Genomic DNA, 16684 nt, shown 5'->3' on the forward strand with positions numbered 1-16684 from the left:
AACAGGCCAAAGTCTCTGAAAAAAAGTAGAATCAGCGTTGTCATATTATATAGTTTATTGTTGTGTCACAACAGCTGCAAGCAGCAACAGTTATTGGGATACGGAAGACTTCGTTCTGAGTTCTTAAAAGTTTAGTGAAAAAATATGAGATGAGTTTTTTCTCTTTAGGTTATGCCATTATTTCAAAGATAGACTAGTAAATCAACATTAGGCCAGAATTGGATCTTTTTAAATCTGTCACACATACACACTCTCTCTCTCTCTCTCTCTCTCTCTCTCTCTCTCTCTCTCTCTCTCTCTCTCTCTCTCTCTCTCACACACACACACACATGCACGCAAACACACCGTTATAGTCCAGGATTGGGATACACAAAGCCATCCTCTCCTCCTCTTCTGGCACTGTGTCAAACTGATAAGTGCCACTGTAAACATTTTGGAGAATAAGGCCACACAGTGACCTCTAAACAGACTCATTTGGAGATTATCATCTGGTGTTGACCCATCTTCACCAGATCTTCTAAACACGAAACTAAATGTACACTGTTGTTTCTCACATTAAGCAGTTGAAGCTCTTATTGAATAACTGAGGTATGGCTACACATCCCTTGGCCTGTGAAAACCAAAGGAATGGTCCGTGGCTTGACCTTTTTTTACCCATAATTCCTCCTGCTGCCACTGGAGAGGCCTGATAAAATCCTGGCTTTGATCCACCCATTAGTTAGGGAACTCTTACTATTTGTGCAGCAGCTTGTAGTTTGCTCATGAAGTCAAATAACACGTGTAGACAGTCATTGTAAGTCTTCATGATGTTTCAATGTGTAGGTCCCACATGTTTCATACCAATAGTGTATTATTTAATGTGGTGAAAATGCAAACGGTATATAACTGAGACTGAGGTGTATATGAGCATATATCTCCGATGCTGCCAAACAAAATCTTTCGTGAGAGCAAAATACTTATTAATAATTAGGAGGCGTTCATGCTTTTTGTGCACTTCCTGTGCACCATCTCATACTCATTTCTTTCAAACGTTACAGATGATTAGATCTTTATCAGGCCTTCTTACAAGTATGACACAAATGTACCATCTTTTCAGACTCACAACACATTTGATTCCGAGTAAACTACATTACACATATTGGCATCTTAAGGTAAACAGACCCATTAAAAAAACATTTTAACATAAATTGGTCTGATAATATATCACTGGATTTTGGAAACTGGAAAAATTATTTAACTAAAAAAAAAATTGCCCCAAGTTCTTATAAATAAATGGAGATATTTAGAAAAATAAACCTTCAAAAATATTTGCTTCTTAAAACATATAGTATACTATATGTGCTCTACGTCCATCTGTCTTTTATCTTTTTGATAGACAGTGAAAGGAAACCCATGGCATATCATGCCGAACAATGGATAGTCATGGCCCGCAGCTGTAGGCCATCTGAGTGCGGTTGAGAAAGGCATGTGTGTCAGTGGGCTTCTGTTTTTAAATGGCCCTTTCATTGTGCCCTGCTGACCTACGATCTTAGAAATGGAAACAAGGACATGAAGGACTGGAGGACGGGAGTGCAGTGTACTGTGATAAAAATGTGCCCAGAAATGCTATTTTTATCGTACTTTATAATGCAAAATATGTAGTGGAAAAATGAAGAAGTGAAGTTTTTATTCATGGATCATGATAAATAGGTGCTTAAAATCTTCAAAGAGAAAGTGAGAAAACAAGAGAGAACTCGGCATTATGACAAAGTCAAATAAACATCAATATACTGTATATAAGCACATAAGATAATAAATCATGTCAAAAAAGCATAGCAAAAAAATCAACAGAAACGAGGTCAAACATACATAGATCCTCACTTAACAGAATCCAGCTAGCTCATTTATTAACTTTATTCATAATTCATAATTTAAAAAACACGTTCATCACTGAAGTCAAAGATGTGGCTGTTTATTGGACAGTAAAAGTAAATGTGAAGAGAGTGATAGTGCACCAGAGGCGTGTCTGTAATCAAGAGTATGAAGCTGGTGGTGGTGCAAAGCACTCATGCTCATGCGCTTCCTCCACAGACAAACAGGGCCCCAGGGGGTGGTGGAGTGATTACAGGCGTCTCCATGAGGAGCTGATGCGATAAAAAAGAGCCTATCTATTCTCAAGAATCTTGTTACAGCTCTGTTTTACTACAAATTATAATAAAGGCATTCCCTTTTTTGGTCATAGCTTAAAAAACGTGCTTGATACGGCAAATTACACTGATAAAGTTAATTACTGCATACGTGCTTACTGTACTGGATGTTTTTATGCAGAGGACCCTGAACCCTAATTCATAAGCTTAAGCACATTATATTTATGAAAGGTATTTGACAGCACTCTTCCCATTGAGACAAAGATCCTAATAGGAAGTGGCACCAAAAGAGCACATGTTTAGTGGTTTCATTTCACACTGTGAAACTTTCAGTTTTCACTTTCAATCTGCTATGTGTGTGTTGGTGGTTCACATTCATAGAGGCGACTTCAAATTCTATGAACTCTCATAACAATATTAGAGTAATAGATTAAATGGTTGGTTTTCTGAAAACAAAAAAAACAAAACCAAACACAAACAAACAAACAAAAAAATATATTTAGGTTTTGAGATATTAGGCAATGAGATTTCTTATGCCACAACTATATAATGAAGGTGAATGGAATTTCAAATGTATTGATATATTATCAAGGCACTGAAAAATTATGTTCAAAACATGCGGCAATGTCTCTTTCCACGAACAATGTCCCTGTCAACAGTGCAACTGACGGGGAGTATTTCTTTGCTAAAAAGTACCTCCAATAATGTCAGCTTGTTGTGTGACATGTTGATTTTGAATTTTTTTATTTTCAATTTGGGTGAAACCACCCTTTAATTTTGCAGCTGGTTCAGGTGGTGCCAAGTCAAGCTATACTTTCAATAGTTAATATGTAGAAATGCATCATATTGTCCTCATCAAAGACAAAAAGAATGGAAAACAACCAAATTTAGCATATAAAAACTATTTGCATGACTGGATGCCACTAAAATACTGTATGATTTTTTGTAATTTGGGTGAACTTACTGTCTAATGTTACTACTAGAATTACTGACAGTTCAGTTAACATTTTTGTCCACAATATGGTTCTGGAAAAAGAAAAAAAAATTACAGGTGATACCAAATTGATTAGTGTCAATTGTTGCAGTTCCTGTGTTTGAAGAACATCCGGACATTCCTGATATCTTGCTGTGAGGTGTTTGGGATGAAGAAAAGTGACTTATTTGAAGCCTACGATCTCTTCGATGTTCGAGACTTTGGAAAGGTATTCATCATTCTGTTTATCTACCACAACATGATGAAACGATTCTGTTTTCACTTCTTTTCTCTTATCTTGTTTACCTCTGTGCATGTTTCTGTTCCTCGCAGGCCCTTTTCATGGGAGAAATTTTGACTTGTCATACAAGGCAAAGCACAGGTGTAACTAATAACATTAATGATGGTTCTGGCCTGTTTGTTTGGTTGCAGCCTTTATTAAGATTATAGACTACACCTGTACTTTCTCTGCTATGACATGTAAAAAAGGTCTTCTGCCACCAGACTGCTGAGTTAATGTCATCTAGCTTAATTTTTAATCTTTAATCTTATAGATTTTTTAGGATGTAGCACCGTGCACCAATCAATAGTTCATCAGTCAACAGTTTCTCTTCATTGTTCAGATGCATCGTTAAGAAGCAATATAACCCTAACCCAGCTTTGAGAATTGGTGACACAAACACCAAAATTGTGTTCCGTTTCCGCAAATCTTTCCTCGTACATCAACAAAATCACATGACAGTGTACAAAAATAAAACACGGGAACAAAAACCAACTTTTTCAACACAGTGCATCAAATCATTGGTTTATACAAATTGAAAATGAAACTGGCAAGATAGACTGTGCAGTAGTTTGCAACTCTCAGGTGAAATCTGCACTTGTGTTAAATGTTTTTTGCAATTTAGCCTTCCAGATGTGAAAGCTTTCGCGAAAAGTAAAGGCAACTGCATGAAGAACTAAGTGAATTGTCATCACTAAATCATCACATTTGTAATGTTATCACAGTTAGCAGCAATGCAACTGAACATTGTAGAAAAACACACAAAAACTGTAATATATGCTGCTGAAACATCCAGTCACACACATTCAGACCATGAAAAATGCATGTAGTGTAACATAGAGCCAGTCAGAAGTATAATGTCTTTCCCACTGATGGACACACACGGCATGTATGTGTGTGTGTGTGCATGTGAGTTTCAAAGCAGTCGATATTCTCCTACCCGTTGCCTGGTCTTTTTATGGCGCACTTCTGAAGGGATTGGTCAACTGCTTTTTATTGCTGTGTTATTGCGGGAGCTGGTTTTAAGTGTGTTCACAATGTTACCAGGTCAGTGGGTTTGTACTGCGCTCCTCCTATACTCTGAGGAGCCTGATTTAACTTGGCTGAAGAAAGCACTCTCTCTCTCTGACTAGCCTTATTCCCACATTTCCTTAGTTGAGTGCATTCAGTGCATAAGTTCAATGCATTCAGTGCATAACTTCGCCTTGAAGCACAGTGAGCTGTCTGAGCATCTGTTGGTCATCCTTGGGGAAATACGTTATTATTTCTTTCTAAAGCGAGTGTACGTTCTGTACTGAATATATTTATTTTATAATTTGGCATAGTATAGAAGATAAAGTCTGTATAAGCGTCAGTGTGTCAAAAAGACTTAATTTAAGTTACCTACTATCTATATGTACAGTTTTTTTTATTTCTTTCAATTCAATTGTCTATTTTAAATAATTTAACAGTAGTAGTGGTAATTAACAGTATCTCGTGGTTTGAGAACTGTAGCTATACCTTGTTTATATGTGAATAGATTTTAATTAAAACAAGAGTTCCCCAGGCAAAATGCATATCAAAGAGATAGTATACTTTATTAAAACATTTTATTCACTTCCCTACAGAGAATAGAGAGTGGTCATAAGTGTAAGGGAACTATGAGGGGCTGCATATTGAGCTTTGCGTGCCGTTTCCCACACAGACTCTCTTTTCTTTCAGTTCAGTGTGTTGTGTTCTAAAGAAGCTTCCAGTTAATCTGGCTGCTGATAATCCCACAGGGGAGGTGCTGCCTGCAAATATGTACAGTACATCCAAGCCAGGCTGCATAATCTCAGTCATGTTCAAGAGTTGTCCATTAAACAAACAACCTTCCGGCAAAGGGAAGATTGCATGGCATCATTACTTTTTATTTTCATCATTAGTTCTTGTTAAAAAAATATGTGTCTACAGGTTCAGTGATTGGGTTGGAAGGGCTCCAGGAAGGGTTGTACAGCGGAACATGAAATGCTCAATCTCTTCCTTATTTTCCAGAAAACATCCAAAGGGGAACATCTCAAATCTCAGCCAATCTAATCCACTTTGGCTGAGTTGTGCCAACTCGGCCCATAGACTGAGCATTAGTCCACCGCATATCTAATGAGAGCTCTCTAACCTACATTCCCCTGCTGACTTACTACAGGCTTCACTCCAGGCAGCCACGCTGACTGCATGCAGCGGCCTGGAGGCCAGAGAGATGAAGGCAAGAGGCAAGAAATGTGTTTATCTCTTCCCTCAACATAAAATTATATCAGCCTCTTGACTGCAAAAGCAAATTGATTGCTTTCTAAATTCAGGTGAACAGAGAAGGTTTTGCTGTTGAAGGAATGGCGTTTTTTTTTTCTTCTTCTTCTTCTTCAATCAAGCTTATTTGCTTTCTTGCAGAGAGTTCAATGAAAAGATCGAAACCACTCTCTCGTCCGTATGATAAATTCATTGATTGCTTGCCAGGAAGTTACTCTGCCCGGCCAAGAAATAGTCCAGAACATAACCTTTGTAAAACCACAATGTGTCATTTTTACACTTTGGTTCATGTATGGATTAAATAGATGAGATATAATGCGTTAATTAGTGATTTCAGAGATGCTGGTAAATGCAGACTTTATAACATTTGGACCGACAGGCTAGCTGTTTACCCCTGTTTCAAGTCCTTGTATTACGCTAACTGGCTGCTGGCTTGTTGCATGTTAAGCTTACAGATATGAGAGTGGAATCAATCTCCTCATCTCTTGGAAAAAAAAGTGAATAAGCGTATTTCCCATAATGCTGAACTATTCCTTTAATAAGTTGACAAGTTCTGTATACAGTGCAAAGATTAGATCAGTATCATCACCACACTTAAAGTAGGGAAACACCCTCTGAAATCCGGAGGCTTGTAGACTTTTAACTCGTTTCCGTCAACGTATGGCTGCTCTTGTTTTCCATAACCCACATCAGTGTCAGTGATATTACTATTACTATTACTATTGTAGTACTGTTACTTCCTCAATAAAACCTTTGCAAAGTCAACTTCTTCAACATGTTAAATATGCATTGTTTACATCCATGTTTGCTAGCTTGCAGCCTTCTTCTTCATTGCCTTTGTTGGGTCATTACTACAATGCGTTTAGGCATGTTATCCCTGTAGCTATCATTTAGCGGAATAGTGTGAAACCAGCAGCAAGAATGTAAATCAAACATCAGACAAAATGGGGATCCACTCATAAAAACACTACACTATAGTGCTACTAGAGTACCTTTAACTTGCTGTGTGTTTGGTGTTCTTAAAATTGCACCCTAATGTGTATAAATACTAGTGCTTGTATATTTTAGGTAATAAAATAACATACAGACAGACATGCATATTTGATTTATGACATGATGTTACAGCTTTCTTTCCTCTTACTTTCATTTTTTCATGGTGCTCTGGGGATTTAAGACAGTTTGTAAACAGGCCACACTAACCATGGTGGTTGGACTTCAGCTCAGCTTGTGGCTTTTCTTCTTAAGTCACGTGTGGCTTAAACTAAGTGACATATCATCAGATGAGTTTGTTGTGAGAACAAGTTGTTTTTAACACAACTTACACCTTATTACACTAAGTAAGCAAATGTGTGATTTCTGTGATTTAAATGAGTTATTACTTGTCTCTAGAGGAGAGTGAACGGATAAATATATATGTATATTTTTTTATTACTTAATATTACGTGCCATTTAACAACATTAGTCTGTCCCACAACCATCAGCTGTCACTAGTGTTACATCAGTTGTAATGAGTTATGTTTGTGGTAGATTGAACTTTACACTCACTGCAAAAATACCACAGAAATCAAATCAAGTTGATAAAATGTATTCTTGATACACAGTTTTCTCAAAGTAAAAGCCAGTTGAGTCTAATGCCGCTAAATTAATAGTATTTCAGATATTTTCTTCAGTCACTGGACATGATGTTATGATCTGACTTATTTCAAGATATGTTGTCAAATTGTTGAAATAAGGAAAAACAGAGTACATATAGTTTGGTATATTTGTCAGGAACAGTGATGTTGGTAAACTTTAAGGGGTAACATATTCACCAAATTTTTCACAGAATTTTTGTTTTGTTTCAGAAAAGATTGAATTCTGACTGCTGTAAATAATTTGTAAAGATGCAGGCCCATTTAGCAGTGCTGAAACTGGTCACTCTCACACCACAAACAGGACTCCACTACTTCGACTTACAATTACACCTGAGTTCAGGCAAAACCACAGCACTCAAACAGGAAGAAGAGATAAACTGCAGATAGACAGGCTGTTATATTAACCCCATCCACTATCTTTTTCTGTTACTTGAAACTTCTTAATGCCAAAGACAGAAATGATCAAGTGAAAGTGTTAACTGGAGGATAAATTGCGATTATCTCTCTGATAACTTAGAGATTGAAGTAAATTGCTGCCACATATCTTTGTTTGTAATGATACACAGCCTTCTTAATGCAATCATGAATTATATTTTGGCAGATTTCTAACAACTTTACACATTTGCAGCTGACATCCTGATCATGTCATCCTCATTAAACATATGTATTTCCTCATCTAATGTACTTACTGCACTGTGTGAGTAAATACTGTGCGACTAAACATCAACCAGGACAAATTGATGTGTGTTATAAAACAATGTGATTCCTATTGGTAGATACTGATAGACCGTGGTAAAATGTGTAACTTAATATAGAGAGCACTTCTGTGCTGTTGAGAGACAACACACAATGGACTTGCACACAGTGTAACATGTTAGAAAAATACAAACAGCCTGTGGTTCATCTTTTCAGTAGGTACAGATAACTCAGCCGATAAAATCGATGTTCAGTGGAACACTGAGGATTATTATAACAGAGTATTCATGTGCCAGAAGTCATATCAAAATCTGGCCCCCAGTTTTATTTGTGTTAGCAGACACTAGACACATGCATACACAACAACTATGATTATCGCACACAGGGATAAATGATAGTAGATGCCTCTCAGACCAGGGTCAGCAAACATCAGCAAGAAAAGGCTGGAGGACACTGATTGATATGCAGCCATTAATGGTGTAAACAGACTAACGTTTCAATGCTGCTGAGTCTTCATCGGAGTCAAAGAGGACGGAGGCATAAGGCAAACACATACTCTATAGTCAGTCTAAGATATATACATACAAGACAGAAACACAAGAATACACACATCTTTGAGTTACATAAAATCAAGAACAAAAGGTGCATGTTCTGCAGTAAACATATACTATGAATTAGAGGAAACATGACAAATTCCGCTCTTCATTAAGGCAAAAGAGTTCAACTGTATTTAGATGATCCAACACTAGTGCCGAAATGTGTGTGTTTGCACTATGAAAGTCAGTGACCTCCAGTCTTTTCTCTCTGAAGGGAAAAATTATGCTTGGTGTTACTTGTATAATCTAATGATCATGCATGCATGAGCAGGAAGTTACTTTTTTACATGCAGAACTATGATGTAAGTAAATACATGAAATGTGGCTGAGCAAATGTGACTTGACAATATATTAGTGTTGTGGAATTTAAAATTTTGACAATAACTGCATTGGCAGAAGACAAAATGTATAAGATTTAACTAACTACTAGTTTCAATACATTACCTTTCAGTACACTTTCTGTCTCTCTCTCACAGACAAACACCACCACCACCACCACACCAACACACACACGCACACACACACAGTCTGATGCATAGGTGTGAGAGGTTGAGGTAGCATGAGCATTTCCTGCAGACCATCTTGTCTCTTTCTTGTCACTTTGTCTGTCTGTGTCTTTCTGTCGTTAGTCATGATTGAAATTTGACTAATTGGCGTGATCATAATTAAGTACAATTTTGCCAAATCGGTTGGAAAGTGTTTACAATGTGAGTATAATCATTTAGAATGTAAGGGGAATAATGGACAACCAATGCCCATAACATTACTAGACAGCATATACCATACCACTATAACACTATACAATGACCATACTACACAGTACACTAAAATGAAAGAAAAAGTGAAACAATATACTGTATTCTGTAGGGTAAGATGATATGTATTTTTTGGTGCATTTTATGCCTTTATTAAATAGTGAAAGTAACATGGCATAACGTTGTGGTTGGTATCTTAACCTTTAAGACACATAAGGGTGCACAAACATTGTTCAGTGGATGTTCATCGTGGTATCTAATGTGCGGGAGATGGCTGACCTGAGGCGTCCATATTTGTTTGGTTTTTGGGTACTCTTGTGTTATTAAGCATCAAGTCAAATATACATCGGGGCTTTAAGAAAAATCTGAGTTTCCCAGTCGTCATTACGTCTTAGATGTTGACATGCATTCCACTTACAAGTTGAAATTGGTGTGGTAATTATGGTTACTCCAATATGACCTGAATGCGGCATTAGCATACTTTAGCAAGTCTCTCTCTTGTCTCTCACACACACTCTGTCTGTCTCTCGTTCTCTTCTGAACCATTCAACGACATAAATTGACACACACTTGTTTCACCAGGTTATGGACACTCTATCCAAGCTCTCTTACACAGCAATTGCACAGCAAGGAGGATTCAAGTAAGTCACCCAATATTAAAAACAAACAGACAAAAACCTGCTGTTATAGTCCCTTGTACCAAGTCTGGCTTGGATGTCAGTAGGCATATCATGAAGTTGTCAAAGGTGTACTTTTTATTTGTCTTAGAAAATCTTCCCTCCAACCCCTGTGTACCTGCTCCTCCTCTTAACCTCCACTTCACCTCAACATCCTCTTCCCCTTACCGTAAGGCGTCCGGCCTCAATGTCTGGTTTCCAGGCTGCACATCTAGTCCAGTCTAGTTGTAATCAATCTATCATTTCTGCTGTACAACAGATATTTAACTACATTTTTTAATGCATCAAAAGTTAGTTCCCTGCCCTAAGTCACTCAGTAATAGTTTCTTCATTGTGATTTGCCTGTTAAACACTAGACCTCATGCTTCTTTCCTGTCATTTCCAGGCCATTTCCAACAGAGGAGAGCCTAAAAGACGAGGACATATACAATAATCTGGAAGACTTGATTGAGTATGTATGAGGCTCCTCTCTGCGGGCCTATTTCTGGTGTTGATAGAACATGATTATTTCGCTCAGTATCAGAATCCACTCTGCTCATCATCCATGCTCTCTAGGGGTCTGGACACCCACATGTTTTGGTAAAAGGCTTGGCTCTGTTTCACTGTTACTGTCAGAGGAAACAAATGAGTAATTCTGCATGCTTCTGCTGAGTGCTTGCATACCACCCACATTAAGGTTCTGGATGGGTGCTAGTGACAGTATGATTGACAGATAAAGAAGAATCCGAAGACGGGTTAAAAAAAAATTGAACAGATACAATATTTGTACTACTTTCATCCAACAGCAGAGTTTCAGAGCAAATTTTCTTTAATGAAAATTGTTCATTACACCTTTCTAAAGAATTTTATTCTCCAGCACATGCAGTGATTAGTAGGTAACAATGAGTTAATGAATATGAGAAAAAGGACAGTTTAAGCTCTTCATGTGGTCTGTGCAGTGTATACATGATTACAAATTGTCTGTGGCTTGCTGTTTATATCTGTCTACATTTCTTGATGCTCTTAATATTACTGTTGTTACACAGTGTGTGAACCAAACTGCTGTTATCTTTTATTACAAATTATTGCACCACTGCTTTCACAATGTAAGATGTAATTTTGTAATCAATAGCATTTTTAGCAACGTGCATGCGTGCAGGGCTTCGCGTGTATGTGTATATATATATATATATATATATATATATATATATATATATATATATATGTATATATGTTTCGTAGTGAGAATGCCCTCGAGGACGAGGATGACTTGTATGCGGCAGTCTACGGGCTGGAAGAAGACTATGCAGGTGGAGAGATCTATGAAGACCTCATGAGAATCGAGCAGCTTCCCCCTCTGGTATTGCACACACATACGCACAATAATTTAAAAAAAGTATTATAGTGTCTGAACTGAATACTCTCAAATGCAATAATAAACACATCCACAATATCCACAATACCTTAATTGCTAAACAGTTACTCCTCAACTTCTCACCGGGTGCAGTTACATGGATAAAATCCTGTGTAGAGAGTAGAAAACAGTGTGTAGAGGTATGCAACTCAACATCAGGATATCTAGAAGTGCTATGAGTCTTTACTGAAGTAAAAGTAGCAATACCACAACGTAAATATACTCTGCTACAAGTAAAATTAATTTTTAAATTTTTGGGAAGTAAAAATAAAAGTAGAGTAAAGGTATTTAAAAAAAAAAACCCAACCCCCCCCCCCCCAAAAAAACAAAACAAAAGCTTATCCAGTATCAAAAGTAATGCAAAATTACCCCACTCAGAGTGTTTATATTTATATATACCTGTATCATATTATTGGATTATTTTTACTGATGCATTATCTCTTACATATTATTCATATTTGTGAATTCTTTAGGTTTTACAATATTTGTTTGTGAAGCAAAAACATTCACAATCACACTGAAATCACAAAAAATTCAAACCATTTACCCCTGCTTCATAATTATCAATGCTTCATTAGTCAAAATCAAATCATTTAATTATATCAATTAATTATAATATTAATACAGTTATAATTAAAACAGAACTAAAAATGTAGACATGATACAAACCTCGGAGAATTTCTTCCCATTCCCTGATACATTTGAGATATTTTTGTTGTTATTGCTCGCAACCGGCCAAGGACGAACTCTGCTGTGATCTCAGAGTGTGTGTGGACCTTCCTTGTACTCATCAGCCTCCTGCTGCACTTCATCTTTCAGGAAGAAGTGTGCACATGCTGCTTTGAAAATATTGTAGTAAATAGTTTGTTTCAAAAAAGAAAATAGAAAACATATCCAAAATTTCGTGTTGTGATCTGAATACAAAGACTATACTTTATTTCTGTATTCTAAGTATGTGTTCTGACTCCACCTAAACTCTTTGTCGTCTGCAGATAAATAGAAATAAAGACATTCACATTTCCAGAAACAGTAATATTTAAGCAACATTTTCTAAGGCGTGTGTCTTTCTAGAAGCAGGCAGAGGTAGATGTTCGGAGCTGCTGCCTTACAGAGATCAAACAGACGGAGGAGAAATACACAGAGACCCTGGAGTCCATCGAGAAGGTACAGAACCTCCCCTCTAGTCTAGATCACATATTGAAACCTGATCAAAAATGACATAAATTATATAATATTTGTGTCAAATTCTTAAATCTTAATCTGCCCTAAATGAATCATTTTTGTCTTTTTTTCACATTGAACACAGTGTTAATATAGATTATTGATTTCTGATCAGTGGGCAAAGTTGAGAGATATTATTTATTCATTTTTTGCCACTGGAGATATAAAACTTCTGTGACTTCATATAACATGTGTGCCCTTTTCAGGGGGATTTCAGGTAAATTCCCAGCTAACCGCTAATATACCTATATATATATATAGGCTTTAGGATTGTTGCGCCCCAGCTGTTGCACTCATGTCATAGACTAATATGTATTAACCCTCATATTGTGTCTAGTTTCAAGTTAAATAATAAGTTAGTGAGAGAATCTGTGCAGAAGTGTCATTCAAGTTTTCATTTGTTTTCCACAGTATTTCCTGAATCCTTTGAAAAAGTTCTTCTCCGCGGCTGAAATTGACAAAGTTTTTGTCAACATTCCAGTAAGTCCCCTACAAGTTCCCCTCCTCGCCACATCACACAGAAATCATTTTTTTCTGTCGAGGCAACTGATTACTTCCTTCTTTGATGCAGGACCTGGTTAAAGTTCACAAGAGCCTGATGGTTGAAGTTCAGGATTCCATCCTAAACAAAAATGCCTTAAATCTCTACCAGATCTTTATCATCTACAAAGAGAGGTATTCACCAACAACATATGTTTTTATTTATTGTTCTAGGTTGCAGGGAAAAAGCACATAAGTGTACTTTTGAGGTTGCTTTCTTTCATGTTAACCTTCTCTTGTATGTGTTTTGTGAGATATGTGTATAATTTAAAAAAGACATAAATTAAAAGAACTGCATTGTTTTTTTAGAATTTTTTTTTTTTGTCACAGTTTTCATTAATTAGCATCTTCATACTTGTAATTTCCTCCTCTTTTGTGCGGTTATATCACAGCATTCAGCTTTAGGTGTACAGACGGTTTCATTTTACGTTTACGAGACCACTGTACTTTCCCTTGCAACGACGCCATCAATACACTGGCAGAAACATTTCGAAACATTGTCTAGCTATACTGTGGCGGACATTTTAACTTTGGACTCGGGATGATCAACCTTTTACATTAGAATTAGACTGACAAGCATCTTAATGTTGTAATGTGTGTGTGAACATTGTTTTACATTATTCTGTCTCAGTTGTCTATAAAATTCACACGATGCATTTAATTGATTCCTGCTGTTTTAGAGATGATCTTCCTATATCTGGGGAAGCATGTATCTGTCAGTCACATAAACATCATGATGTAGCGTAGATTAATTTCTTGTAATAAAATGTGTATCAGAGACGTTCTTGATAATGTCTTGGGCTTATATACACGTACTCAGTGCCCGTCCCTCCAAATCATAGCTCATCATGGCCTCACTGTCTTTCCTCTGACTTGCAGACTGCTCATTTATGGGATATACTGCAGTCGAGTGGAGATCGCCATCGCTGTTTTAGACCTCATTTGCAAAGAGAAAGAGGATGTTCGCTTGAAGCTGGAGGTTAGACACCTGAAGAACCCAACATACACACACACACACACACCAATGCACATAGATTTAGTTTTCCAGCGGCCCCTAGTGTATATTTTGTGCACTATACATTACACTATACACAAAATTATTTTTAGAAGTCGATATATATGTAAGAAAGTAAATGAAATAGGTTTGAAAGCTGTGTAGACCACGCTCTACTTCACATCTTTATAAATGTGAAGGTTTGTGACAATTTTGGGCCTTAAAACAAACAAGAACAGATCCATCATGACATACGTATGGTTTTTGTCCCTTCGTTGACCCGAGTCTCAGAGAAAACAATACAATATTAAATGACAAAGTGTGTGTAATGGCACACTGAAACTAATACTGTTATAAGTATGTTTATTGTATTTGTTCCAGGAATGTTCCAAGAGGGCCAACAATGGGAAGTTTACACTGAGGGACCTGCTGGTCGTCCCAATGCAGAGAGTCCTCAAATACCACCTTCTTCTTCAGGTTTGAATTCACACATGCAAAGGAGAAATTCTGAAACCTGAGTCATAAAGAACTGAGAGTTTGAAGAGTTTCTTTCTAAGAAAACACCGGTTCATATCAGTGATTAGCTCCTCTGCTTTCCGGTTGCTGAAACTTTCCGCTTCTTTTCAGCAATATACCTTTATTTTTACATATTTATTTCTGTATACATCAAATGGTTTTCAATGAAACACTCGGCTAGAATATTTGGGGCTCCTTACTCCAGGACACCCAAAGCTGTTTGTTATATAAACACTTAATTTATGTGATCATTTTTTTTAAGTGAACGCCCGTGAGACTTAGCACTCTGAGCTTTCGTCAGCTTCATTTAATTTGTTTCAACTTCCATGATGGTTTTCTGTCAGTGTAAAAGTGGCCACTTGATGGCGATGTTCTCCACATCTTTGCTTCATATTTGCCTCCCTTCATAGTGTCTCAGCAGAGCCACACTGCAAAGAAAACATTTATGCTGATAAGTCATTTAAGTCTTGCATTTAGTCTTGATTTGTTACATCCCTCAGTCAAGCACAGTAAATTAATGGAGTGACATGATTTCATTGTGTCTCAATACATTTCAGCTTATTGAATTTCCAGAATTTTTAAGTGGAGGATCATCTTCCAAGAGTATCTGTCACCTGATAAAAAATGATTTACAAATGAAATCATCATTAGATTTTATATTGATAACAGTGCACACTGTAGTTGCACACTTGCTTCCTGTAGTCATGCAGCCTCTCAAAATCTCCACAATTTCATAACCTCATGGCACCTGTCTCCCCTGGTTAGTATGAATCAGAGGTCAGACTATAGCTGGCAGGACAGATGAGGACAATGACTAGAGAGCTGTTTTAAATTGTTGTGGAGGGTGAAGGCCTCCATAAGAAATAGTGGTGATCCGAGGCTTTCTCAGCCACCCTCAGAGCAGAGACTCTGGGACGGGGGGCAAAAAGGGAAGAAAGAGAAGAGGAAGTAGTGAAGCAGAAATGAAGTGAGAGTGAATACGACTCTGCAGGAAAGCAGCACTGAAGGCTAAACACACACTGATTTGAGGAAACCAAAGCTAATTTCTTCATTTTGTAGTGTTGTTAGACAGGTAATGAAGGATAAGTATACCTAAAGTGGTTCTATCCACCTCCAATGTTGTACAAATATAATGGACATATCGCTGCAATTATGGAATAATCATGGTGATAATTTGTTACACAGCAAAGAGCAGCATGTTATTAACAGTGACATCAGTCTAGAATTAAGAAAATATTACATGTAAGTGACAAATAAAAATGTGAAAATGGTGACACCGTTGTCACATGAGGTAAAAAAAACATAGAATAATATTATGGTATAAAGGAAAATGATTCAGTTTGGACTAGTGTAATGTCATTTGTCTCAAGTCTTTGCTGTTTGATGCTCTGACGATCATGAAATCAAAGTCTACAACAAGAGACTCTGGTCAGATTTCTTCAACAGATTGGTGCCTCTGTTCATGTTACACACCCATCAATAACTTCCGTGTGTTGATTAATCAAAAAGACGTGCATGTGTGTGTGTTGGCAGGATGATGTGATCTTTTCCCCACTATTTCTGGCAGTAAATTGATGTTTGACAGTATTTTTTAAAAAAAGCTATAGAGTTTTGAAGCATATTCTTACAAAATGAAATAGATTAGAGGAAAAAAAAATCCCATCTATCCGTCTCTCTGTCTATTCAGCTTTAATTTAAGTGTATTTAAGTTGTATTAACTGAAAGAGAAGAAGTAGAAGTACTTTTATTGATCCCTGTGGGGAAATTGATCCTCTGCATTTGACCCATCCTATACACACACACACACATTGGGAGAGGAGCAGTAGGCAGCTGCAGTGCAGTGCCCAGGGACCAACTCCAGTTCATTTGCCAGTGCCTTGGTCAGGGCGCTGGCAGGAGTATTAACCCTAACATACATGTCTCTGAAGCACTTATGCCAATCTTTGCCTATATTTCCCTTTTTCTGCCTTCAAATAGATTAATTTAGGAAAATAGGCTGTCTTCTATTTACGCGACTATGA

General features: G+C 37.1%; 1 protein-coding gene across 4 annotated transcripts in view; it reads left to right on the forward strand.

Annotated features, from left to right (window-relative positions):
* Positions 1-16684, forward strand: part of LOC121908500 (guanine nucleotide exchange factor VAV3-like) — a 49186-nt gene that overhangs the window by 688 nt on the left and 31814 nt on the right. Inside the window, exons 2-10 of one of the 4 annotated variants that reach the window (XM_042428561.1) lie at positions 3212-3328; positions 9905-9963; positions 10385-10450; positions 11221-11338; positions 12464-12556; positions 13025-13093; positions 13185-13288; positions 14033-14132; positions 14529-14624. In XM_042428561.1, the coding sequence (XP_042284495.1) occupies positions 3212-3328; positions 9905-9963; positions 10385-10450; positions 11221-11338; positions 12464-12556; positions 13025-13093; positions 13185-13288; positions 14033-14132; positions 14529-14624 (822 nt within the window). Of the gene's footprint in view, positions 1-3211; positions 3329-9904; positions 9964-10163; positions 10169-10384; positions 10451-11220; positions 11339-12463; positions 12557-13024; positions 13094-13184; positions 13289-14032; positions 14133-14528; positions 14625-16684 lie in introns of those variants that run through there. The other 3 variants (XM_042428563.1, XM_042428564.1, XM_042428565.1) reach the window with 3 other exon arrangements.

Source organism: Thunnus maccoyii, chromosome 12 (assembly GCF_910596095.1).
Source record: "Thunnus maccoyii chromosome 12, fThuMac1.1, whole genome shotgun sequence".
In the NCBI taxonomy this organism is placed as follows: domain Eukaryota; kingdom Metazoa; phylum Chordata; class Actinopteri; order Scombriformes; family Scombridae; genus Thunnus; species Thunnus maccoyii.